At 52.1% G+C, this 26,173-nt stretch overlaps 8 protein-coding genes across 8 annotated transcripts; 4 read left to right on the forward strand and 4 right to left on the reverse strand.

Moving 5' to 3' along the window:
• Positions 1 to 2,237: 2,237 nt before the first annotated feature.
• Positions 2,238 to 3,082, forward strand: PC9H_003926 (uncharacterized protein; the record flags this gene model as incomplete). The annotated part of the gene is made up of 4 exons (XM_036773518.1): positions 2,238 to 2,459; positions 2,557 to 2,718; positions 2,777 to 2,902; positions 2,966 to 3,082. 4 exons carry the CDS (start codon positions 2,238 to 2,240, stop codon positions 3,080 to 3,082), a joined length of 627 nt encoding a protein of 208 aa, XP_036634991.1.
• Positions 3,083 to 4,167: 1,085 nt separating this feature from the next.
• Positions 4,168 to 6,320, reverse strand: PC9H_003927 (uncharacterized protein; the record flags this gene model as incomplete). The annotated part of the gene is made up of 13 exons (XM_036773519.1): positions 4,168 to 4,272; positions 4,328 to 4,414; positions 4,470 to 4,508; positions 4,579 to 4,660; positions 4,705 to 4,729; positions 4,775 to 4,823; positions 4,877 to 4,939; positions 4,974 to 5,193; positions 5,254 to 5,621; positions 5,669 to 5,799; positions 5,858 to 6,008; positions 6,069 to 6,108; positions 6,160 to 6,320. 13 exons carry the CDS (start codon positions 6,318 to 6,320, stop codon positions 4,168 to 4,170), a joined length of 1,521 nt encoding a protein of 506 aa, XP_036634992.1.
• Positions 6,321 to 9,763: 3,443 nt separating this feature from the next.
• PC9H_003928 (uncharacterized protein) lies at positions 9,764 to 11,393 on the forward strand (the record flags this gene model as incomplete). Its single annotated transcript, XM_036773520.1, has 4 exons — positions 9,764 to 10,009; positions 10,067 to 10,210; positions 10,272 to 11,108; positions 11,355 to 11,393. 4 exons carry the CDS (start codon positions 9,764 to 9,766, stop codon positions 11,391 to 11,393), a joined length of 1,266 nt encoding a protein of 421 aa, XP_036634993.1.
• Positions 11,394 to 13,936: 2,543 nt separating this feature from the next.
• Positions 13,937 to 14,315, forward strand: PC9H_003929 (uncharacterized protein; the record flags this gene model as incomplete). Its single annotated transcript, XM_036773521.1, has 2 exons — positions 13,937 to 14,104; positions 14,157 to 14,315. The coding sequence occupies 2 exons, from the start codon at positions 13,937 to 13,939 to the stop codon at positions 14,313 to 14,315; spliced, it is 327 nt and encodes a 108-aa protein (XP_036634994.1).
• Positions 14,316 to 15,649: 1,334 nt separating this feature from the next.
• On the reverse strand, positions 15,650 to 16,492 carry PC9H_003930 (uncharacterized protein; the record flags this gene model as incomplete). Its single annotated transcript, XM_036773522.1, has 1 exon — positions 15,650 to 16,492. One exon carries the CDS (start codon positions 16,490 to 16,492, stop codon positions 15,650 to 15,652), a length of 843 nt encoding a protein of 280 aa, XP_036634995.1.
• Positions 16,493 to 16,927: 435 nt separating this feature from the next.
• Positions 16,928 to 17,703, reverse strand: PC9H_003931 (uncharacterized protein; the record flags this gene model as incomplete). Its single annotated transcript, XM_036773523.1, has 3 exons — positions 16,928 to 17,491; positions 17,556 to 17,583; positions 17,648 to 17,703. 3 exons carry the CDS (start codon positions 17,701 to 17,703, stop codon positions 16,928 to 16,930), a joined length of 648 nt encoding a protein of 215 aa, XP_036634996.1.
• Positions 17,704 to 23,966: 6,263 nt separating this feature from the next.
• On the reverse strand, positions 23,967 to 24,545 carry RPS27 (40S ribosomal protein S27; the record flags this gene model as incomplete). The annotated part of the gene is made up of 4 exons (XM_036773524.1): positions 23,967 to 23,992; positions 24,074 to 24,184; positions 24,243 to 24,354; positions 24,408 to 24,545. The coding sequence occupies 4 exons, from the start codon at positions 24,543 to 24,545 to the stop codon at positions 23,967 to 23,969; spliced, it is 387 nt and encodes a 128-aa protein (XP_036634997.1).
• A 381-nt stretch (positions 24,546 to 24,926) lies between these two features.
• PC9H_003933 (uncharacterized protein) lies at positions 24,927 to 26,069 on the forward strand (the record flags this gene model as incomplete). The annotated part of the gene is made up of 1 exon (XM_036773525.1): positions 24,927 to 26,069. One exon carries the CDS (start codon positions 24,927 to 24,929, stop codon positions 26,067 to 26,069), a length of 1,143 nt encoding a protein of 380 aa, XP_036634998.1.
• Between the last annotated feature and the right edge of the window lie 104 nt (positions 26,070 to 26,173).

The following is a 26,173-nucleotide window of genomic DNA, read 5'->3' on the forward strand; positions in this document are numbered from 1 at the left end:
CAGACGGACGTCATTTCTCAGCTTCCAACGAGGCGAAGAGACTTCTGAATGACATTGTCAACTCTTGATCTATTCCGTTACGCTCCAGCATGAACTGAGAAGATCCCGACCGCGGAATGTCGTTAATTCGACGGCTCCTTGCTAATCCTTCACAAAGAAGTATTGACTGGAGCCGCTCATTAACCGCTAAGTCGTTGGCCCTATCAGAGTTGGTGGCCCTTGAATATTCTATTCAGTGATTAGGTAGACCCGACGGTTTCCTTTTCAAGACATCGCGTCGGTAACTTCTTCCCATCCACCAACAGTCACCTCCTATTTTTTCTTCGCCGTGAAACTTGTCCAGGGAAACCATGGAAGACGAATCGCTGTTCATTCGGAGGGCGGCCCTTCGAGAGATAAGAGAGCACAAGGTTGTGCAGAAAGCGGAGAGGATTCAGGAGGATTCGGACTGTGGAGTTGTGCAGGTTGTCTTTGTACTCATACTTTTGCCACAATTTCTACGGCTTCTAACGCCACAGCCACGCTTGTCTAAATCCACGTCGCGATTTCCTTGTCTGCCACCGTCGACTTTGCTCCAGTCCCGTTGGACTCATTCTTTGCTGCCTATTGTCGCGCGTCCTCGAAGAGACTCAAAGTTTCAAGCAGAAAATACCAATTTGGCCCAAGCACCCGCAACATCTTTGGCGGAAGAATCATAGCAAGATTTCGAAGACTGGAGCAACATCTTCTTGTCGAGGGTATCAAATCTTAGGGCCAGCCGTCAGTCGCATCCGATGATCCCACGAAGTCATTTGGATCGCTGGAGAACGAGTATCGACTCCAAGATTCAAGGCAGAAGAACGCGTTACAGCTTAGAGGCCTCACAAACACGCTCCGTATCCTAGGCCTAAAGCTTGCATTTTTTTGACCACGGTCGACACGAAAGGCTCTCTTCTCCTAGCAAACGTCGCGCCAGAAGTGTTTTCCGTCGTTCCACTTTGTCGAACTGCTTCGCCGAGCTGGGCATGCAGTAGAGCCGGTGCCTTTCCGAAGTTGACTTGGCCATCCTTCGCGCAAATCAGGCACTCGAGTAGTCTCTTGCATCTTAATCTTGCGATCTCGCACACGCAGAATATGGTTAGGAGGGTCACAAGATGGGCCTTTCGTAGTTCAGACAGCTGAAAGTGAGTTTTTTGATGTTGTTCCTCTTGCCCTTGCCTCCACCTTGCCTCTCTGTGGTTTCAATGTGTCCGTCGCTCGTCTTCTGGCTTGATCCCCTTGATTATCACTCCTCTTTGTATACTGTGTCTTGACATGAAAATATCTGTGGTCACACGCAGTGGAGCAGTTAGTTTCCCTTGGTGGTGCTTGATTGAACGGTGGGAACGTACTGACTCGGTTCTGTTCTTGTAGATCCATATCTGGTAACACCGACGTCACGTTGTAACAGTCCGTGACATGCATCCTAGCGTCGCCGAGCGGGAAGTATCCGAGTCTTTGACTTAGTAAAGACCTTCATCTCCTTCAGGATAATGCTTGATTCCTTTCTGCAGCTAGATGTGCCGATACTGAGGAGACGTTGCGAGGAAGAGCATGGAGAACCTGGCTGTTGCTCGAGGCGAGTTCGTCACTCGAACCTTGTACTGCTTTTTGGAATGGCACAATTACCAACGCAGCTGGTCGGTGCGCAGAGGGTAGGAATGGGCAATGCCAAAGAGAGATCAACGCAGTTGGACAGTCCCCAAGAGCGCGGTCCCATGAGAAGAGCTGTCGAAGATATCTCCGTCAAGTAGCTCCAAGATCAGGTCTTTGCGACTCAATTTTGGCAGAGAGCGTCGAGTTTCGTGTTTCTGTCCGTCGGAATGTCGAATCCATTCTATGTTCAATGCTGCCAGTGTATCCCGCCTTCTTGTGTCATGTCAACTATCCTGTTGCCTCGGCTGTCTGTCCTTCCTTTGGATGTTCAGGAGCTTCAAATTAGGAACCTTGGAAGCACGTAACATGTACCAGTCGTGTGGCAAGATGGGTGTGTGTCAAATTACAATCTGGCGCTCGCCTGAAGGCCTTTGATGTATATGCGTGCCCTTTTTTTCTGCCGATACTTTCAAACCTTATCCAAACCGTTCAAGCGAGAACCCCAAATTTCATTTTCCTACTCAACTCAAGATCTCCGCCAGGTCTCTCCCCTCAAAAGACGCGTGGGCAGCAAAAGCACTCCTACCTTAGGCTCCATCATCATCTTGCGTGCCCCTCCAAGGATGGCTCCATATTTTCGCCCTCGCTATATGAGTGCGACCCACGTTCCATCCTCGACGGAGCGCCTCATGAATCCCTTCTACCACTCGCAAGTGAAGTTGCCACCGTATCGGGCCCGCTATTTACAACGCTTCCATCCGTATCCACGAGGCTCGCCGTCCCGTCTTCCCGGGTGGGCTCGCGATGACAGGGATTTTGATCTCGAATGGGACGAGTTCTTAGAGGTACTTCCAACAATTCACAATGTGAACGATGGAACCGGGATGAAGTTTTTTGGCGTACTTGTGCCAGCTTAAACGGCCTATACTGACTCCCTTTTAGATGGCGGATGCGTTCCAACGACTGAATATGGACTCTATTCCCCGTCACAACAACGCGTACACGTTTCCTGACCATGCAGCGAACGGTGAACAGGAAGAACCCCAAGAAACTGACGATCTCCGAGCAGTTGCTCCCAACGCAGTTGACACAGTATCTGCGGAGGTATGTTTGGTCATCATCATTATCTTTCGCGGAGCCTGTTGTCACTACCAGTTCGCAGACGCAGACAATAGGCGCCGTAGATGTACAACGCCAAAGAGATTCAAACGGGGTGATCGAGGACTCGTTCATTGTCATACCCACAGGTGGAGACGGAGGAGAGAATCAGGGAGACGGTCCACTCGAGGTCATTCTGCTTCTTTTTCTTCGCGTTTTCTGTAATCTGAACATTTCCTCGATCCCAATCCAGGCAGGAAGTTCCACCTCCCATGTGCTCCAGGAAGCGGCTTCATCATCGCCGCCTGTGGGGATGCTTCGCGAACAGAGTCCCGGATTATCCCAGCGCGTGGGTGTCATCGGGGTCTAATGTAGCACAAAGCTAGGGGGCTAAGCAGGACCAAAAAGTTACAGATATGGTACGTGAACGTGGTTGCTGATCTATCCTGTGAAAGCATTGAACGTCCCGATTTCAGACTAGCATCGATTTCAGACTCGCATGATTTGTTGCCCTCATCCCTCATATAACGGCCGATTTCTCGTCTATAACTCCGCATAGATCTATTCCTGGTGGCGTGTTCTTGCTGGCGCAGGCGCTTGCATCATTGGCATCATCAACAGAATCAGCAACTAAACAATACAACCGACGCCCTTGAAAGTCTCGACCTGTGTCCCCCCTCCACCACCACCTCCACCACACCCTCCCCGCACTCGTCAACCGGTTCTTCCGGGCTATCACCCCCACGCGTTCCGTAACATTTATATCGGTAGTATGCGATCGTCCTCCAGCTCTATTTATAAGAGGAAGAGCGGATGCTGAAAGAGGGTATAGCCACGAGAAGCATCGGAAAGTGGAAGCCAATGTCGAAGCTTTGGAATGCACTCCGTTGGTCGGACCTTGCAGACGATCTACGCATCCCTCGGTCCCCTCGATTCTATTGTCTCGTGTCTACGGGGAGGCAGTCGCCGCTGATCTGCCGGGCCTTCGCGGGCAAGGGTCACTCGGTGTGACACAGACTTGAAGGATCTCCGTATCTACTTCTTGGTTCACGCATCTAGATGCTTTATCTTTCACTTGCTCTTGGAAATATCACCACGCTATCATGTTTTTGCCACGCTAGCTATTGTGGCCAAATGTTACTCTCCCAGTCTCCCCACTCATGTCCTGCTGTCCTCGCTTTGCCGCTTCGTCTTGATTTCTCCTCTTTGTTGTGTTGATATACCACCCATGTTTTTGTCAGGAATCTCTTATTGCCACTGTTTTTGTGACGCTCTCGCCACTGACGTGCCTACATCGCAACACATTGAGCCATGTAACTCATGTGTGCATTGACGGAGCATGTATCCGTATACACACGGCAGGCCTAATAAACCACGTGTATCAAGTTGCCATTGGCACACTAGTCGCGAGTAAAAGTAGGTACACCGTTGGTGGTGCCAGGACGTCTGCAACATTCACAGTGCAGCGATGTCGTAAGCCCTCTTGATAAGAGCCGCCCGGGCTTCACTCCGAACTTCGATGTTGCATGTGAACGGTTTTAACGCGAGTTCCATTCCAGGCTGTATAGTACGGGTGATCAGCGCACTGGCCGGTATGTAGAAAGAAAATGCACACAAGATAGTTCTCCAAGTCCATGGTGCAGGATCCAGACGTGTCTTCGTTAAAGTTGAAAGCCCAAAGGAGGTTGATTGCATTCATCGCCTAGGAGAAAGGAACTCAACACTTGGCATCGGCTGGACCAAAATTTGCCACTCACGATATTTCGGGACGCCAACTCTGCTCCAGGGCAGATACGCTATGTATTAGGGCAGTCCCGTGTAAGATACCCACAAGACACTGATGTCAGGTCACCAGATATTGCTCACCCTACCAGCGCCGAAAGGCAAGTTATCACGCAAACCTTCGGTATTCGCTCCTGGCTTCGTCCCGAATTCAGTAAGTATATATCTTTCATAAATTAATGGAGCACATCGTTTGTCTGTAGCCGATACCCACCAGGATCGTGGAATACACCCCCTAGCTAGTGGTTACTGCATGCCCTTCGAACTGAAGACCACTCACATATATTCATGAAGATGACCGAGCCTTGAGGGATCACGAAGCCATTGTACTAATGGAACCAGCCCTGAAAACGCGCTTCGTTCAGAAGTAGGGTGTACGTACATGAGTCTCTCGTGACGCAACATGTGGCACACCCACAGGAATGATAGGTCTGAATCGATGGAGCTGCAGTAGTTGGGCTTATCAGAACTATATGAACTGGGAAACAGAATTCGCTCGCCTCTTTGATGAGTGCATTGAGATACGGAAGATTGCCGTAATCCTCTAACACAGGGAGTTGGTCGTTGCCGAGCACTTCGTCAATTTCCGCTTGCGCCTTAGACTGAACCTCTGGGTGGCATGTCATGGCCATGATGAATGAATGGAGAAATGATGCTGATGTTTCTGTGCCAGCGTCTAGCAGAACTCGGCCCATTGCTCTGTCAAAGACATTGAATTTAGATTGAACCCCAACATCATGGAGACACGTTTTTACGCACCTGACCTCATTGCGATTCGAACCAAGCTCAACTTGTGTTTCTATTACGTTCTCGAGATAACATCCCGTCCGTTTGCCAGACCGAACCGCCTCTTCGCATTGGTGAAACAAATCTTGATCGAATGCGTTACGAATTTGCTTCGTCTTTTTGCTTAACGTCTTCCATGGTGCCCAACGCTCCGGGACATGCCTCAAGATAGGAAAGAAGTCAAGGGGTGGATGGTCGAAGGGAGCAGCCAACTCGTTGATGCACTTTGTTCCTTCAAAGAATAGTTCCGCTTTGCTGCCGGCGTAATGTGGAATAGATTTGCCGTAGATAAGGGTGGTCATCACTGACGCAGTAGTGCGCTTGATGTGGGTATATATGTCCTGGGGCAGATTTAAATACACCGTGTATCAATTCACGGACGACGTACCTTAGGCGATTCAACGATGTCGTAGAGTAATCGTGTATATTCGATTTGTTGGACTCCCCAGTGGCCTTGTAATGCCTCGGGAGCTAGGAAGGTATGTGTTGCTTTGCGCATCGCTCTCCACCTGTGCGAACCTTTGGGACATTCGGGACTCAGCTCAGATTAGCTCGAAGTCGCCGAAAAAACACTCACTGGCGTGGTCGAAAATCTGGTATATTCCTTCTGCATGAAGAAGAGTGTATGGCTGGAAACGATCGCTGGTGGAGGTACCATTCTTGTCCAATATGTCCTTAATAGCCTGGCCGCTGCTCAGAATCACCATGGTTCGATCAAGAACTTTGAGCTGGAAGAAACACAATTAAAACCGACCATACTATGGGGTTTGAAGGTACAGTCACTCTACCGAGTAGATATCGCCATATTCCGCCGCCCATCGGCTGAATCTGAACTTTGCTCAGTAATCTGATATCTCTCGTTGCACACTCTGCACTCACTGAAGGAAAGGGAATAGCCTAGGAAAGTGTGGGATGTTTCCAAGGATGGGGGTTGTTGGCGGCCCAGGTGGAAGGCCAAGCTCTCGACGGCCATAGTTCCAAACTCTATAAGCAAGCAACGCGCTCGTCAAAGCCAATGCGCCGATCAATACGCTGGGCATGTAGGAAAACATGCTTGTATGAGTGGAGGCTATGTGAACATTCTCCGTCTTTGCTCGATAGACCTGGGCTTGATAAGTGCTGTATTCGCCAACCTCTATAGGTGATGTCGGTCTCACGGGAATTCCCTCATGACTGGATGCCAATGTGTTCGAATCTTCGGATGGTTCCCATGCGTCGTTGCAAAAGCGCCTCGAAGGTGCATGCCCGCGTGGCTGGATCCTAGCAATCATCCGTTTACGATTTATACCTACGTCGCGTGCATTTCCCATATGCAGGGCACTGCAGATCCACCCATGAGGTGACCTTGGAAATATCTCTCCGAACACTGCGAACGAATTGCTAGCCGCCGCAGTCTCTTTTTCATCGCATTCGTCCGGAAGTAGGTGGCCTAGGAAGTAGGGTGTAAACACGGTGTCTCCCTCCATTGCTTATACTATTGTTCTCTGCTCCAAAGCCAACGAATCATAGGGTGTTCCGATGACGATATTTAAGACGTCCTTCAAGAAGATGGCCGACCCAAGCGTGGACTTCAAGGGAACCGCGGGGTACAGTTGATGCCGGGGTTGGTGAAACTGTGATATTGAATGTCGGATGTCACTATGTAGAACATTTAAGATATAAGAAGGCGTAGGGGAAATATGGGTATATTCGGAGTGCTAGATCTTTGCGTGTGTTAACGGTAGAGGTCCCAGGGAAAGTACTTGATCTTGGCTTAGCGAGGCAATCGAATTATCGAGTCTTAAGGAGAGTGCAGGCTTCAGGATCAAATATAATTGTGCTCTGCACGCACCGGTTTACTCTGCTACTTGTACAGCTTCAGCCAGACTTTCGAGTGTGTGGTTGACGCGATTTTAGACGGTGGAAAAACGTGTAAGTGCATGTTGGCCCCGGAAGGAAGAAGCAAGGTATCCATTACAGCTCTGCACTGGCTGATTTATCCCTTGTAAGCTGCGAAGTTGGCCAGTCTGAAGTATACGAGAAGCGAGGCCCGGGGACGCGTGGAAGGGGTCCAAAAACATTGGGCGGGGTTTGGTTTCGCCACGATTGGATGTCGCCAAATTGGAAATTCAGTGACTGTGACTGCAACCACCATCTTCCGCCTACGACTATGCGACAATTGCCCGATTCACTGGACTCAGGAATCCTGCACGAATATGATGGCCTCCTTCTCTGTGGAAGGCGGTGGCCAGCGGCCTCACCGAGTCTTCTTGCTTGCCGAATCGCCTCTATTCCAAAGCCTGGTGCCCGCTAGATGTCGCCACTTCTTCTGCCACTTGAAGCTTGGGGATTGAGGTGTTGAGTCCAGATCGTTCATGCACACTCATATCCGTCACCGTGCAAAACACAGAGTTGGTCTGCCATATCATACCGACATTCTTGTGCTCACGGATCGTAAACCTCGAGGACACAACCGCGGACTGGCTCCTATGTCTAGAAAACGCCCTCACGGCTGCCGACTTGGATCCCGGGTCCACGAGTAGGATGAAGCCTTGTGAGCTAAACTATTTGTTGGATTTTGCAAAGGACAGCCTTGGAGAGAGCCGGATTCTTAGCGTCCAGCTAAGACAGTGCCTCAGCAACTTGAGCCCAGAGGTTCACGGATAGCACCGCCCGTCGCTAGCCGGATGGAAGACCCCGTTCGAAAGGAGCGACGGATTGGGTGTTTCCTGGGGCGCGTTATACTTATTCCCTTGCAAGATATCGGATTTGGTGAATCGCTAAGTTTGGCCATTATCACTCGTTGTAAGTAGGATTGTCGTTTTAAATCTTCTGGGCCGACTTGCTGACTTCTTCGTAGTTTGCCGTGTTGGAATGCCTTGAACCTAGGAAGTAGCGAATGCTTGATCTCCCACGTCGAAACGGGAGCCACAACAATCCTTGATATTCTTGAACCATTGAAGCACACGGTCTGTCACAACATCCAGTCATCATGTTCGTGGTGGTAGAAAAGGAACGACGAACTCAAGTTGACTCGTTCTTTTATGTTTGTGACGCGATTGAGTCACGTGGACGGAGGCAGTCTATTTCTGGAATTGTGTCGGGCAACACGCGTCGGGGCGCAGTGGCCGTCGCTGCTGGAGGGTCTGGACGAGGGCAATCTCAAGGTTTCCAAAGCATAGTGCTTACGTCGAGTGTCGCTGTACAGGACATGCAACAGCGCCGGGGGTCTATATTGCCTGATCAATGGCGTAGCTCACTGACCCTCTGCGAGAATTGGTCACCCTCGCTACGACTGTGGGACCAGACTGCCGTTGGGGTGAAGCTCTCCGTCATGTATGCCTTTGCTTAAGCCACGAAGATCGTCTGGTATTCTTGGACAATCTCGAGGCTATCTGGCGGGTTGGATCGAGTAATTGGCCTCGTCAATGTTCTGTTTGGGTCGTGGCCTTCAATCACGTATCCGCCGATGGACCATGTTGGATCGTGGCGCTAGGAGACTTTCGGCAGCGGATTCACCTATTTTGTGCGCGGCGAGAGATAAAGCAGGGATATGATCCCATGGACGGGCTTCCAGCGTTACCTAAAGTTGGTTTTGGAAGTCTTCAAGCTCAATATTTGGTCACAGTCCAGATACGCCGCTTTCACGCCCCTTAAAACCCATGGCCTGAAAAATCCTTCCTAGTCTCCTACTCTGACAACAAACACCCCGGCCACATCTCAGCTTCTCTCATCGAAGATGAATGACCATCATTTCCGCCCTCGTCAAACCTCCGCGTCTCACCAGCCTTGCTCGACAGAGCGGATGGTCAACCCTTGGTACTTCACCCAGCTGCGTCTACCGGTCTACAAACACGGCTACATGAGAAGATTCCATCCATACCCATGCTCCAAACGCCGACGAGACGAAACGGATCCTTGGATGGTTCTACCATAGCTCATTGCTACTATTTTACAGGTCTGACACTTTTCACGCAGGATGGGTTCCTCCAAGAGTCAACAATTCGCCTTACAGACGTGAGTCCTCTGTCCGGTGCCCCGGGCAGCTCCTCACCCTTTTCTCATCTGCCAGAACACAAATTATGAGGATGAGAATGAGGAAAGTGACGCGCGCCAGGAAAAGGGTACAATTTTTCTGCTCGTCGTGGACGTACGTTTTCTATTTGATTCTTTTGTCCGCTTTTTACGAGGCAACAACCACCAGAACTTGAATGTCTCAGCAGAGCGAGTTTTGATGTCTGGTCGCAAGATGTGATGTCGTTCTTCACTCCGATGTTTGTGAACAGTCTCCGCATGTACGCTCCCTTCTGACGGCTGTTATCCAGATGCCCTCCACTAAGCACTCAGGCCGCCTTCTTGACACAGTATCTGTATAATGGCTGCGCGAATGAATATGTACATACTATTTTGCATAAAATGAACTTTTGACTCGCCGTACTTCTTGACGTCTTCGACTCGATCACACGTTGCGAGCTTTGACTGGTACCACCACGTTCGAACCAACATGGCTCACTCGACGACCACAACCGCTTCGCACATTCTCACTAAATATTCAAAATGCTACATCTCAGGTAGTTCTACACAATCGTCGCAAGTGGCTGGAGGTGGGGAATGGCAACACTTTGTCAATCCCGTCCTGGAACTCGTGCTGGACATCAGAAAGTCGCGTCTGAACAACGAACTGGAGTCTGTCCGGCTTCGCATACTATGGAATATGGATACCAGCGGGATCAAGAATGAAGTACTGTTTGTATGTGGGGTCTTCACGACGCGTCACATATATGTGCTGACATGAGTATGCGCGAAGGAGGACCTGGATCTCCTCGCCTACTCTGACATTCCTGCGTCGGCTCAACCCATGCCGAGTCTTCCTCTCAAGGCCGTCTATCGGGATGCTGTCGTCGGCATCCGCTATCTATACCCGATTATCGCGACACCTGACGCACAGCCGGTACTTCGTCCTCTCTGGATCTGTTGCTCGATTTTGACGCGTTTCTTTTTGTCTACTACAGGCTTTCCGCCGATTTCAGATCACTTTTGCCTCGTCTAACTCTGCCCTCGAGTTCATCAACTCGATACGCAACGTCTGCCCCTGCAAGGTAAATCCTTTGCCCCGCAACGCGAACACTGTGACTCCTATCCGCGCAAGACCGACTGAGGTAGCAAGACAGTCATTTGCTGGTTCTGCCCCACGCTCTGGAATGCAAGCTTCCTTCAGGCCTTTGTTACCGGATACCGATGAAAGCGCACGTGTGGCTACCTCTGGCACAAGGAACAACATGGCTTCATCTTCTAACCTGCCTTCGGAGGATTCACAATCGAAAAATCTACGTGACCCTCCGCTTCAAAACTCTGCGCGTCCACCGTCGCCCCCTGTGCGCGTGCCTTCTAGCGACGACGTTCGAGGGAGCTCAAGCACTCTCGGTTCCACTCCGGACTTCGCTGGCATCCGGCCCATCCATCTGCCTAGTTCCACTTCCCAGGTGACCACAGTCCAACCGCTGCCCTCCCGTAACAACTCGAGCGACGATATGAGAAGTCAAGACTCAGCTCGCCCTGCCTGCGTCGGATGGGCAAACGACACTAGCTCGTCATTGGGGGAGCCACGAGCTATGGCAACCACGAGTCTTCGAGCCAACAGTAGTGATCTTCTTGGATCCACGCCCCCTTCTTCTAGTGCTGGCGATACTTCTATGCCTCCACCGCGTCTTCCCTGGCAGACACCTGCGCCTGACGCGAGTGCACTTCTCTCTGGTGTCCGAGACTCCACGAAGCTTTACGACCTCTCATCTAGCGAATTAGAGGATCTGGTCAGTCGAGTGGTGTGCGAGGAAGGGTTTTCTAAACTGGTATGTGTTTTTCGATTGCCTTCTGTCGGGTTGATTGATTGCGGTTGCGGCGGGTGCTCAAAGTTGCAGCGAGTTGATTCGATGTGGCGGATAAAGGGTTTATTGCAGTAGAAAATATACCGTGGCAGAACCATGGGCCGTTCGCTGTGTTGTTAGAGGATCGAGGATGCGAAAAAAGCGAGACGATGACACAACCGGGCTTTGTTACACTTCCGCCATGCGAGGCAATGAACATAAATCATTCAGACTGCCCTTTCGGCGACTCTGCTACATGTCGAGCAGTAGTGCATGCCAGGGAGGAAGAGTGAACGGTTCTGTATGCTGCCCCAGGGTTTTCGACTAAGTTGCGGCGGATTTGAGGGTGTGGAAGCGAAGTCGCCAGAAACTGGGAGTGATGCTTGACGCTTCCAGTATGGCACCAGTATGTGTATGCCCACTGAAGGGGACTGAAAGGTTGTTGAATTGAGCTCCTGATCGCGAACCCAAAATTGCTGTGGTATTTCCTTTCCAAGCGAGCATCGAGCATCGAGCATTCTTTTTCTCTTCCGGCATAGAATATTTCTCCGCCGCAATGACAGCGGGCTGGCGAATGTCCAAACGATGAGATAGCGATGTACGGCTGAGGACGAGGAGACGCGAGGTGTGTGAAAGAAGTTCAAGTCGGTGGAGATGACTTGCGGGTCTCGTGCACACTTCTGGAATCTGCCACATTTCCGACGGCTCTCAATCCGAACGTTGCTTGCCATCATTCGCAACGACCGACGCGACGATCCTCCTGCCGTCAGCTCTCGCGATTGTGCCCCAGACGAGATAGTTTGGTCCTGGAGCTTCTTGTTCTTATTGTTTTCATCGGTCGCGAAACTCAAAGCCTCAAGGATTGAAAAATCTCAAGCAAGAGGCGAGCGCGCTGCCGAACATGCTTGCGGATAATCCATCCAATACGTCGGATCATATTTTTCCTCGCTGGAAACTACGGTTTGTAGAGCCTATCTTCGTCTGCGTCTTCCCGGCTACGCTATTAGCATTGCACCAATGCACTTTCACGCATTGCAACCAAGGATTCAAGGAGCGGAAAGTGACGCGATTCAACCTCAAGGCTTCGCGCGCCTGGCCGAACGTCGCGTCCAGGTTCTTCACGTACCGAATGTGATATCGAGAAGTTCTTTCACATCTCTCCAGTTCGTCGATGGCTTTGATTGTGCAACACGGAGCACGGTTTTTCCACGTTGCGGACGAAGTCGAGCCCCCTGCAGTTGACATAGCATTCCTTGTGGTGGAAATAGAACTCAGACCCTCTGGTGCAATCTCTGAAGACTCGCAACCTCGGATTGGCAGGCGTCTAGAAGGACCAGGAGATTTGTTTGAATGTTTGAATGTTCCAAAGTGAGTTCTTCGATGCGGTCCCACTTTCCCCAGCTTCGTATAGGTCGACTTCATCGCCCATTCCACTTCGTGTTTGAGGCGATCCACCTCGAGAGAATACTCATTGCTGGTGTTATCTATCTTGCTCGGTCGGCCTCAATGTTCCCGCTTCCCTTATCCTGTGACTTGATGTGCATGTTCCTGCCGTCTCACACTCAGTAGTAAAGTCGCACCAATGTGGTGGTCATGCTGATCAACGAACTTACTGACTCGGGTTTTGTTCTTGTAGAGCCATATTTGGTAATACCGACGTCACGCTGTGACGTCGTGACGCTTAGTGCGGGAGTCGGGAAACGTCCAAGTGATGCGGCATCTCGCAAGGCGATGTCTCCATCTGCCGCTGCCATCTTCCTCGTAATAGGATCCCTTTCCTGCATTCCGTCAGATCCGCCGCTGCCAAAGGTAATGTTTTGTACGCTGCAAACCAACCATGCGTCAATGAATAGCCTCATGCATAGCACAAGGCGACTTTGGTGCTATTCCAGGGACGGCGATCCCTCTCTATTTCTTCGACTTGGGACTGAAGCTGAGGGAAGCGGCTGAACGAGGCTAGTGCCTGGAGGATGGAAGTGGGACGCGACGAGCAGGAAGCCAGTGCCCGGAGGATAGACAGCTGAGCTGTTTCCAAGAGTATGTCGTCCTCTAGCAGCTGTCGAATGCATTTCTACCGTAGATGGCTCCGAACTGCGACATTAGGACCCAGCATTGGTGGAAACTCCAGGTTCTGAATCGCTGTTCAACGAGAGTATGCAATTTAGTGTTTGAGGCTGCTAATGCATACCTCGCTTTCCGCCTGTCAACTGGTGTTCTAGTGCCGCTGCTTCGCATCTGGGGAAGGATCTTTGCCTGAACTCACAAACCATGGAAATAGATTTCGTGCAAGGTGGTAAGTGTGTACAGTCTGGCGCCCGTTCAAAAACTACCCTTTCCTGACAACTATCAGGAAACCTATTTTGAACATTTAATCGAGGCCTCAATCTCGATTTCCTCATCAAGAACTCTCACACGGGAAAATTCAACGGCCTCAAAACGCGTGGTTTCGTGGAAAGGTTGCTCTTACCTTTCCCTTCACCATCTTGCCATTGGCCTAATTCACAATGACCCCAAACTTTCGTCCGCGTTTTATGAGTGCTACCCACGTTCCGTCCTCGACAGAGCGCCTCATGAATCCGTTCTACCACTCTCAACTGCGGCTACCGCCGTATCGAGCTCGTTACCCACAACGCTTTCACCCATATCCGCGAGACCAGGGATCCGGCTGGGCTCGCGATGCAGGAGATTCTGATTTTGAATGGGACGATTTCCCGGAGGCACGTCTATTCATTCACAGTGTGAACATGGAGTTGGGGCAATGCATCTTTGCCATGCCTTTACGAACTCAGCGGCTTATATTTACATCCTCACAGATGGTGGACGCGTTTCAACGGCTTGACATCGACTCTGTTCCCCGTTCCAACAGTGTGTACGCGTTTCCCGCTCACGCAGCAAGTGGAGAGCAGGTAGAATCTCAGCAACACGATGGACACCAAGGGGCCGATTCCGGCGCGGCCGACGTTGTACCTGTCGGGGTCGAAGTATGTTCGTCATTTTATATCAAAGGAGCTCATCCTCACTGCCTCGTTGTAGACGCAGATAATAGACGCCATGGATCCACAACAGCAGAGCGATTCGACTCGGGTGGTCGAGGCCGAAGGTTCAGTCCTTGGAACACTCATGGCCGGGGAAGACAACCAGGAAGATCGTTCACTCGAGGTCAACGCTTTTCTTCTAATCCCTGCTCCTTGATCTGAACCTCCTGCCTTCCGTCAATTCTTAGACGGGAAATGCCGTGCCCCATGTGCTCCAGGAAGCTTCTTCGTCAATCCAACCTATGATCACACTAGCCCGCGACTGTCGCAACGTGGGTTTAGTCAAGGTCTGATGCTGCGTAAAGCTAGAGGTCACGTATGGTCAGAAACGGTCGTCTATCTATCCCTACGAGGAGTACTGACGGTGCTCATCTCAGAATTGTGGGAATTCGTTCCCTGTTCCCGCCGATGTCTTGTGTATCTTCCCGCGTAGATCTATTCCTGGTACCGCGTTCCGGCTCTCGCTGGCGTGGCCGGCTGTCATCAAAGAAAATCTGTGACGAAAAGACAAATTCCACATGCTCTCAACCTGTATGCAATTTTTCAAGCCTCTGTCGCCGCCCTCTCCCCACTGTTGTTCAAACGCTTCTCGATCAAGCCCCTCAATGCAGGCTACCATCATCCCTTGTCGTTGCAGAAATGCCGCTGATAGTACAAACAAGCACATGCGTTCTACGAGAGCGCGGATACATTGTTAGTCCTTCCCATCTGTCGCCGATCCACTGAACCTCAGCGGGGAAGGGTCGCTGAGTTTGTTAAACTCCCGCATTTCATTTACTTCCCCTTTCCCATGTCTTGATCACAAATATTTGGTCTCTTTTTCGTGACCTGCCCGCAGCACGAACTTACCTACTGTTATACCGAACCAGCCCTCCCACCCTGGTTCTCACCTTGCGTTTCCCTCATTTTCGTAAGCCCCCTTCGCAGTGTTCATATGCATTCATTTGTCATTTTTGCCAAGCTCTCCCTCTTGTTGTCCCTGTCATTTCTGCTTTCACTCCTCACATCTTGTTGTGTATTGTTGTACCTATTACGATACATATACTATGTACGCAAGCGTGTATAGTAGGTCATATCAATCCCTGTACAGGCCGTATTCCTCCGGATTGGACGTAAACCGACGACGGGGTTAGATTCTGTCCACCCCCAAAGGTGATTTGGGAATGACTGGGAAAGAACTGTCTGGCGTTGTTCCTGGCTGAAAGGTTAGTTCAATGCACAATATAATAGCAAAATGGAAGTGCGCCCAGCAAGTAAAGGATAGGTCAGAAAATGTGTTCCAGAAAGACAACATGCGCAAACTAAGAAGTAAGAAGGCCCCATTGTCACGCGGGCGGTGAGCCACGCCTGAGAGTGTTTCAAACTGTAGACTATCGTCAACACAACACGACAGATTTCATGGCATATATCAATACCTCTGTGACAGTACCCCAGGCAATTCTGTACAGAGACTGAGGAAAGGAGTACGGCCTTCTACATATTCTCGTCTCATTAGAACATCATTTGGGCTAACCAAGTGAAGGCTCTGGGAGGCCACTGCGGCACAATATCAAACGCAGCACCCATCTCAACCTTCGTACGGTCCACTGTTTCCACATAATCGCCCATAGTAATTAGATCTGCTACGAGAACGCTCGGCCATCGAGGATGAACCTCAAGTTCACGATTCCCTGTGCCACCTTGGCCACCACCATTGTGATCGCTGCTGCCATTGTCGAATGCTTGCTGGTCCTGCTGGTTGTAGTTATCCACGTGAGTATTGGGGCTGGGGTGGGCGTTCACTGTGGGAGTACCCCACCCCGATGAAGGAGGGGATGTGCTAGCCGAGATGATCTCGAGGAGCCTCAGTCGGTTGTTGCGTCGGTCTCGCTGTTCGGCGAAAATAGACAAACAGAGGACAGATGGGATTTGATTACCATATATACGGAGTGTGGAGAGATTTGGAGCCACAAAGGTGGCATCGGGAGTCTCTTTAGGGAGGGTGAGGGCTGTTATGATGTTGAGGGAAGGGCGGTGGCTGACAACTAGCGTATCGAGGGACGGAAATGCGGAGAAAAATGTCCTCCACTCCGCTATGGAGGGTTCATTGCAACAGGAGTCCCCCAGCCACAATCCTTGTACGCCTCCAAGATCCATCATTGCAGGGGCATCGAGGAGAAGTGAAGAAAGGAATCTGCCGTCAACCTGAAGCGTATCGGGAGTAGACATAATTGCATTGTAGAGCCCTCTTCGCCAACGCCCATAGCTGCGGGTCTGAGCCCGAGTGAATCGCAGCTCCTTCAGACGGCCCTCGTCTTTGATGTGTGACGGTATGATGTTAGCAAGACCTGTCATTGCCCCTCGAGGACACCCCACATAAAAAAGTGTATGGGTTGGGAGATGACGAGATACGATAGGAAGATGTCGATTGGAGGAGAAGGAGGTTCCCAGTATCCAAGACAAAGAGTGCGAAGATCGCGCAGGAATACTTTGTTGGTGGTATCGGGCAGCGTCGCAACTATATTACAGCTCACTAATGTAAGGTCTTCGAGTTGAGGGCATGCGCGAAGGAAGTCGAGAAAGCGGCCCAAGGTGAATTGCGGAGAGTAGCGGTTGTTGGCAATGCAGAGATGAGTGAGACCTGCAAGCGTTTGAACGGAAAACCATGAGCAGTAGCACAAAGTCAATTTGCGCAGTCGTGGTGCGTCGCCACTAAATAGCGCATCTGGAACCCACGATTCAGTATACCATCGTCTTTGCGAGTCCATCAGCAAAGTGAGGGACTGGAGATTAGGGAACGAGGTAGAGGAGCGAGGTTTTTTTGAGGGCATCGTGGTTGAAGTTGATGATGTGGAGTTCCTCGGTGTGGGATGCACGAGGGGCTATGAGACGAAAGAAACGTGTCGATTCCGACTCGTCTGGTACGCCGTTCGGAAGCAAGATGCTATCCTCATACTGGCCCTGGGCGCAGGAGAGTGCGAATACCTTCAAGGGGGTAGATTGCTGGACTTGCAGGAGCCTCGTTGTTAACGAAGCACTGGCGGCTGTGGTCTGCCAGCCTTCATTCGGGGCAGCGAAGTAGACGGTTGACCACAGGGTAGGGAAAGCAAACGCTGCATCCCTCCATTTCCTGCACACACGCACCAGCCTTTCCACGCCAGAACTCGATGTCGAGCGCAGATACGCGGGGCCAATGATATCGGGTAAGAAGTCCTGGGGAGCTTCTGATCCAGTAACATGAGTGAAGATGACGGCTAGAACCTCGATGGGAAGCTTGTGAATGGGCGTTGACAAGTTTCGAAGCAGCCGAATGGCGGATACACCCATGTTGGCTTTGCTTTCGAGTTTGTCGCACTATAGAAAACCTCTGTTAGGCCTGTAGTGTAGAAGTCCAATGAGAACATGAATGATCGCTCACATCTTCAATAGCAAGCTGGCGTCCTGATCTACGCTTTCGACGCTCGTCAGTGACAGCTAGTACTTGGAAACGGCGTTGGTCGTACGACTGACATTCCGGCCAACGATCCAAGTATCTTGTCCAGTAGCCTCGTTACTTCGTCGGCCATTGGATTTTGCGATTAGTCAATAGCAACCTGAAGGAACGCTCAGTTCAAGGCGCTGAGAAAAGACGCTGTCGAAGCTGTACTTGGTCGGAGCAACATCACTACGCGCTCGTCGACCTCATGCCACGCACGTAGAGCGTCTCTCACAGCAACGGAGGGCTTTAGGCAGTGGTTTCCCGCTGCAAGCTGCAAGCTGCACTGCACAAGCAGACCGTTTCTGTACGGGGTGACGAGCACCTGATGTGCCGACGTTACCGGTTATACTATCTAGTGACTGCTTGACCGCAACTTCCATGTCCTGTCAACACCCTTGCAAGGTCACTCAGTGAATCACCGGTCACCAACACCGCCCAGATATTGATGCGTCGTTCACTTGCTAGTGGGAGACAATAGAATGCAACACCCAACTGTACGAGGTATTCATGCAGTTGAACATCGACGCGCTGCGGCTAACTGAGACCCAAAAAAGTGGATCGATCACCGCTCTACTTCCTGGCAGCCTTAACGGTGACCCCGCAACGGCCGCAAGCATGTTTGCTTAGCGACAACTTCGCGCGTTAGTCTGTAAGTCTGGTGTTGTTACTTGATCTACGAGGCGTGCTTATGTTGACCAACTCTACTAGGTACGGGGGTCCGCGTAGTCCATCAACGCAACATATTGTAACTCGCTTATGGGTCAGAGACTCGGACGCACGGACTTGAACATCGCGACGGCTACGGGCGCGTCAACTGATTCTATTGGGTACCGGCTTTGCTTCTGTTGTGGTATATCAACCTGACCATCAGCTCTAATAGTGACTATCACGGGAACCAGAAAACACAAGTCTTCATTCACATCACTTTCAAACAGGTCGATGCTAGGTGAAATACACACGAAGTAGTATCTCCAACCTCTTTCGACCTGGGCCAGTCGTGCGGATACTTGCGATATGGATATGATGCTGTCGGGATGTAAACAGAGTTAAGCTGCCATTAGTTCTGGCACTACAGGTGGCCGTCCCGGGCTATGTATCTTGCCTGGCAGGGGGTCTGTCGTTATCTTGATCTAATCGCACCTCTATCTCTACACCGATGCATTCAAGCGCATCATTGCTTGCTCGCTCATCATGCCTCGCTTCTCCCTTTCCACTAGAAACCATGCTGGTGTACCCCAGTATCAAATATCACGGCAGTACCCCTTCTTTGTTAATCCGCAAGCAGTTCCCAGCACTCAATATTCAGTACCTTATCGAAGCGCGGACACCTATATTCTTGGTTTCATACGTATATGTGCATCGTGGCGTCCAGCAAATGATCGCAGAAGCCGGGGCTTTGAGACTCGGAGAAGCTCTCGAGGAGATTGGGGGGATCTGAGTCGATCAGGGGGACGATCAGGAGATTATCGATTAGGGGGCGCGCTGCGTCAAGGCCTTCAGGCAGGAAGACCACTTTCTGTTCCGGCTTCGAAAGTTGTTCGGACGTGTGATCAAATGCCGTCGGGCGGGGAAGGGGATGAGATTGACAATGAGAGGTTACGGATGTTGACGTGAACGCACGCTAGAAAGTAAGTCCCTCGCCCAGATCAAGCTTTGGTTGCTGTATACTGATCATCCTATAGGTCGGTTTGGGCATACCTGTACCCTAGTACTTGTTCCAAGCCTGTGGACCTACTTCACCTGGGCTCCCCCGACCTTGCTATCCGCGGTTGAAAAAGCCCGGAGAAGATGGATTTGAAATACCAGGTCACCAGAGGTAATGCAGATGGGGGAGCGAGGCCGCGGCGAGGCCAATTTATCGACGTTTCAGATCTTAGCCAACCTTCTATGCTGTCAGGAAGAAGTCGCCCTATTCACTTCCAGCCTCCGAGGTTTATTACTGGACGTGGACGGGGAGGGTGAGATGATCGATGAGAAGTTTGAATATTGGCAACGTCAACGTACGTTACAACTTACAAGGAAGTAAATGCAAGTCGGCAGCGATCATCTACCCTCGATCCTTCCCCTCCAGATATCAAATTCGGCCGTTGTATCTCGTCTTCGTCAGGGCCAGCAATTTCCTTTCCCTCTCCCTTCTTCCCCACGTCCTCCGCACCCCATCCTTTCGCTTATCTTTGGATCTCTGCCCTAATCCAAGCTATGCGTGCAACGTAATGCCATCCAGAGGACGTAAGGCGTGCGCGAGGCCTTGGAGTATGATCTATTGATTTACGAGGCACCACCATCTCCTCCAGAAGCTCCAACCGAATCGATGCCGTTTCCGTTAGGCTTCTCGATCGCCGGGTTAGGCTCGCTTGGTTCCCCTTTCGCTGTTCGCTTCCCTTCCACGCATCTCCCCCTTCCAATCTTTCGTACGGATTCGCGTACCCCTTACCCCACCTTCTGACCGGTGACCCCCCATCTTTGCGTTTGGGGTCTTTGGATCCGTGGGTCGTTGAACGTTGACGTTGAACCCCCGCAGGCATTTACGAGGTTCATTCACGCCATCACCGGCACCCCATGGAAGATTCCGTTTGCGGTGCATCTGCACTGCGAAGATGAAGATACTCCTCGCTGATTACTGACGCGGCCGCCCCGTCCTTAAGCTCAAGCTTCAAGCCCTTGCAAGCCCAAGCCCAAGCCCAGAGACTCTCCGCAACGAGCGGCGTTGCCAATTTGGTTGACGCGTGGTTCCCCGCATTCGAAGGTGTTCCCCACTGCCGTCCCCGACAGCATTGGACGCTTCGTGGATACTCGAGTAGCAAGTAGCAAGTAGCAAGTACCCGTGTACGTCGTCTTCATGGCCGAGCCCGACGAATACGAATACGAATACAAATACGAAACGAAACGAACGTCGATTGGATCTCGATGGAACCCGTTGCGAAGGCGCGCTGAGGGAGGACGGGGGAGGACGGGGGCGGGCTCGGGGTGCAAGCCCGGAGAGTGCGGCTGGGGTCAGCTTCGGCTATCGTCGTCGCTCTTACCGCAGCAACGGCAATTAATGACGCAAGCCTTGAGGAGTATTGACATTGACGATGAGTAGAGAGTACTATCGTACTACTACGACCACACTACCACGCACTCGTTGGCCCTGGACAGTGGATGGATCCTCGCAGCCGGGGATTTCAGAGACATTTTGAAGAGCGGAGCGCGTTCTTGCAGATAGATACGCATGGTCCTTGTAGTTTATGCTTTATACTTTAGAGTGATTTGACCGGGGACCGGGGACGGGTGGCCGCCGTGTACATGTGCATGCTCTTCGAGTTCGTAGTGACTAGTAGCTTATTGGGAATTGTATGCGCATAGTATCTCGTTCTCGTTATACTACACCCAGTAGCACATCCCCATCCTACATCATGCATCTGCATCATAGTTTTGCACGTTTTGCAGGGGGCTGCCGATAGTGTACCGCATTGCCCAAGTGATTGAGCTGCGCTGTGCGTAACGGGGTATGGTCACTATGCATGGTGTACGTGCGATCTTGCGATCCTGGGGCGGGTTGGTCGGGTTGGGCGGGATCGGCGGGTTGAGCGGGATCGGCGGGTTGAGCGGGATCGGCGGGATGGGTTGGTAAGGTTGGTAAGGTTAGGTGTTCGGTGTTCGTGGGTTCGGTGTTTGACGTTTAGAAATTTAGTGGGTTGGGCGTGATGAGTTAGGTGTTTAGTAGTTTGGTGGGTTTGGTAGTTTAGTGGTACAGTAAGGCCTTAAGGAACCATCGCCATCGCCATCGCCATCTCAATGCTCACAGCCTCTCGCCCGCCCGAATACAACCCAAATACAACCCGAATAGAGCGAGGAAGGGCGAGCAAGGGCGAGCAAGGAGAACAACGTTGCTATACTTTTCAGTTCCATTCCATTTCATTTCAATGAATCTTCAAACGAACACGGAAAACAAAACGAAACGAACACCGGAAAACAAAACAAAACAAAAACGAACACGGAAAACAAAACGAAACGAACACGGAAAACGAAAACAAGAACGAAAACACCCGCGGGAGGCGGAGGCAAATATGGAGGCGGGGCGAATGTGGCCAAACCGCCCGCCGTCCCCGCCATCCCCATCGTCCCCAAAACCGCCCGATCGTCCCGCCTTCCCCGCCGTTCCGTCTCATCGTCTCATCATCTCAGTCCGTACGTCGCGACTCACAGTCACAGCGTACACCGACCGTTGGGACCGTTGGGGTATACCGGGATGTTTATTGGTTTGGGTCGCCACTGCGGTCACGGAACGGCGATCGTGCTAATATACTAATATATTAAATAGAACTGATAGACTGATAGAATGGGCTGTGGGGTGTGGGGCTGTGGGGCTAGGGGAGGTAGGGGCTATGGGCTCCCGCGGCGGCGATCGCGGCCTCTGCGCGGTGCCGTGCGGTGTATGGTGTATAGTGTATTGGGTGCACGAGTTGGCGGCGACGCCTTGCTATACGAGGTTGCTGTTACTGCACGACGACGACAAACATTCAAACAAAACGGGGCGGGAGTAGAGTAGATAAGGAGGAGGAGACGACGGACATTGCATTGTAGCGGCGTTGTAGCTATAGTCCGTTCGACGTCTTTCGTTCGAGCCGAGTACAACAAACAAGTAATAAGTAACAAGTAACAAGTAACAATTACGCGACTATTTACGCGACTATAAATTATAATCCGTCCATATTCAAGTTGCATAGCTATCCAGGATCATGGTAGGGGACTGTCGTCTAGTATGTATGTACCCTTGTCAATGAGCTTGTCAAGAGCTCGTACATGGATCATCGATCATGGAACATGGATACATTTTGCGGTATTTTGCGGTATTTTGCGGTATATGCCAGTGGAGCAGCATGTGGGGACCGTGACGGAAGTATATCCCCACTCTACATAAGTACATAAGTACATTAGGTATTAGGTATTAGGAGGATAAGATTGATGGGGCAATGTCGCGTGTGCAGGGAAATACAATGAACGAGGAACGTTAACGAGGAACAATGAACGCGCAGTCGATAGTCGAGGGACGTCGGGATGGGATGGGGTAGGATAGGGGATGGGGGATGGGGCAGACGCGCGAATAGGGAACAAGGCGTCACTAGTCGAGGAGAAAGACAAAACAAAAGACAATGAGCATCCCGGCTGAAGCGCTGAAGGGTTGGTAGATCGAAGCGTGGGATGGGAGTTGGTATGGGAATATTTTAGTATTTTAATATTTTTGCTTGGCCGGAGGGCGCTCGCCTGCGCTCGTCTGCGCATGGCAGCATGGCATCACAATAAGCACGGAGTATGCATTGCATTGCATGGTGCGCGGGCAGGAAGGGTAGAAGGGTAGGAAGGGTAGGAAGGGTAGACGGGTCGAAGTGATTAACTGATTAGCTGATTAGCTGATTAACTGATTAAGTGATTGAGTGACGGATGCTAGGGACGAGCACTGGCAGACGGGCGGGTCGTTCCTCCATCACTGCAATCGTATACGTAGTCGTAATCGTAATTGTGTATTTAGAGAGGCTCGGCCCTCGGAGAACATGTACGTACGTTGATACTTTGATTCCGTTATTGTGAGGTGACTGAGGTGAAGAGGTCGCATATGGAGGGTAACTGCGTGGGTTCCACAGACTTGCGCAAAAAGCTTGCGACGTAGGTACGATCGTCAACTGCGCGAGCTACGGGCACGAACATCCGCTATGTACTATATGTACTACATAGCGCACAGACAGTCGATGAGGGGGCGGGCGGGTAGCGGCAGGCACCGGCAAGTACGTGTGTAGGATAGGATAGTAGAATAAGGGAATGGAAGCGACGCTACGCTGTGTAGCTCATTGCATTGGCACAACTTTGACGGATGCTAAGGAGGGACGGAGGAGCGATGGTTCCTCGATAATTGACAATTGTGTGCACTGTTATTGTGGGTATTGATATTGGGGTGTGACTGGCGTGAAGAGCGTGTGTGAGTGCGTGAGGTACTTGCACGGAAGCGAATACGACTCTGCGTAGGGACGAACACGAGTATAGGGGGAGAGTGGGTCTCGAGTCACGGAGTTTACAATCTCGGATCCGGATGCGATTACACCATCTGTCCCACTGACTCAAAATCAAGATGGACTCGGTGTACGCAGATGCAGATGCACGCAGACGTTCAAGTGCGTTCACGTTTAGGAGTATCTTGAGGTGGACGGTGAGACGTATGTATGTAGAATGCACACAAGGGCGATGGAGCGATGGATGGCACAGAGAGTGATATGATTGTATTTTATACCACACGTGTAACTGTATACAGCACAAGAGAGAAGAAGAAATGCGTGTACGTATGCGAAGGACGATTTTGGCGATGCGGTGGTGCGCTTAGTTCTTCCTTCTGTACGAGGAGCCTGGAAGATGGATGGGTGAGTATAAGCGTATATGGTATAGTGGGCATAAGATGGAGGTAGGAGGGAGGGAAGAGTACGCACCCTCTGTGAGACGGGCCTTTCCGCCTGTGGGCTGGCAGAGGACGCTGGAGCACGATCCGCAGAGGACGACGGTCTGTGCGTGTGAGAAGACGGTGGTGATGGCGAAGCACCCTGCGTGCAATGTTAATGTCCAGTCAACAGGATTAGGGAGAGAGGGGGGATGGCGCACCAGAGCACTTTACGTCCATGAAGTACGAGTTGGGGGACTGTACGAGACGCTTGAGCTTGTGCTGCTTGCGCTCGTAGTCGGCGGACGGGTTCAGGAGGTCGATGGCGAGAGGCTGTCAAGGAGATCAGCTCTGTGATGCAGGCATCAACAAGTGTTCAGAGGGACTTGCCATTGTTTGGTAGCGACGAGGACGATGTGCGAGGGGCTAGCTTGCGGATTTTTGGTGTTTGTGTACTTGCGGCTAGAGTAAGCACAAATAGAGTTCAAGCCCCTCCATCGGAGTCTCAATGGGACGGTGACCATATGGGGACGGCAAAGCAACAACAACAAGGACAACAATGGATGCGCGTGCTATTGTTGTATTCACGAACAAAAGGAACAATGCCTGATTGTGGTGTATAAAGAGAGAGCTGGGTGGCCAGAAGACATCACGACCAATTCGTTTTAGATTCTGTCCTCTTCTGGTTGCATTCCACTTGTCTGCTAATACCGCATTAGCCTGCTCACCACCCATTAGCCCGCTTTCGTTGCTACCCATCCACGTCACTTGACTCCTTTATAACCTCCCCGCCCTCTTCGCTCTATCGCAGGCCGATTCGACCATTCCCAGCTCCTTTGCATTTACGTTCCCATTCACGATCTTCCACTTCACATAATAACAGCACCCACACACCCACACACATAATGTCTTCCGCCGCCGCCTCTTCGCTCACCATCGCCGTCGCCCACGCCGTCTCCTTCCTCACCCGCCCCCTCATCCTCGCCTACCCCGCCACCTCCATCATCCGCCTCCAGCTCGTCCTCGAGGCGAACCTCATCGCCGCCTTCGCCCCCTCCTGGGTCCCCGCTCAGCCCCTCCGCGGCTCCGGCCGCCGCTGCCTCTCCCTCGCCCCCACCTGCCTCCCCCCGCGCCCCGTCTACAACGCCTGCATCGCCGCCGCCGTCCAGTGGTTCGACTGGATCTCCCTCCTCGGCGCAGCAGAGTTCGACCTCTTCGTCGACCCCGGCTGCGTCTCCATCCGCGTCGCCGGCCAGTCCCCGTCCCAGCTCATCACCATCTGGTCAGACGAGCTCCCCTCGCCCACCGCCTTCGCGCCCTTCTCCCCCGTCCCGGCTCCAGCCCCGGCGGCAGTCGACAAAAAGACCCTCGCGCAGCAGCTCCTCGAACAGGACACGGAAGAGGACGACAACATCTTCACCATGATCGCAGACGAGGTCGCAGCCCCCACGTGGATGACCCCCATCCTCGACCAGTTCCCCGTCCCCTCCATGCTCGAGCGCTCCGCGTCCCCGCTCTCCACCTTCTCCTCCTCCTCAGACTCCGAGCCCGAGTCCCTCGACGGCTCCCTCTTCCACTCGCGCTGCTCCTCGCGCGCCTCCAACTCCTCGCGCAGCACCGCAGCCACCTCCGTCTCCGCGTTCTCGCTCTCGTTCTCGTCCAAGAACGCGTCCCCGGTCGCGGCGGCCCCCGCTTCGGCGTCCCCCGCCGCGGCCTCGAAGCTGAATGCGAACGCGGTGCCGTTCAAGCAGTCCCGCAGGGAGCGCGCGCGCCAGGCGCGGGTGTACGTCGATACCACCAAGAAGGAGGTCACGCCCTACGACGGCGGCAAGACCACCGTCCTCACCGGCGGCGTCATGCTCGGCGGCCCCAAGGCCTCCTCTGCCTCCCCTACCACCACCACCACCACCACCACCACCGCTTCCCCGTCCCCATCTGCGCAGGCCGCCGCCGCCCCTGCCGCCAAGGTGGAGACGGACAGGACGCCCCGTGTTAGCCACTTCAACTTCCGCCCCCGTGTCAACGCTGCGAACTGGCGCCGTCTTTGAGGCTTCGCCTTCCATGTTACTATTCACCGTTCACCAATCACCATTTGCCATTCACCATTCACGCGCACTTCCCCTTCAGGCTTCCGATGACGGAGCGACGCGCC

This window comes from Pleurotus ostreatus (assembly GCF_014466165.1).
Source record: "Pleurotus ostreatus strain PC9 chromosome Unknown scaffold_2, whole genome shotgun sequence".
Classification (NCBI taxonomy): Eukaryota; Fungi; Basidiomycota; class Agaricomycetes; order Agaricales; family Pleurotaceae; genus Pleurotus; species Pleurotus ostreatus.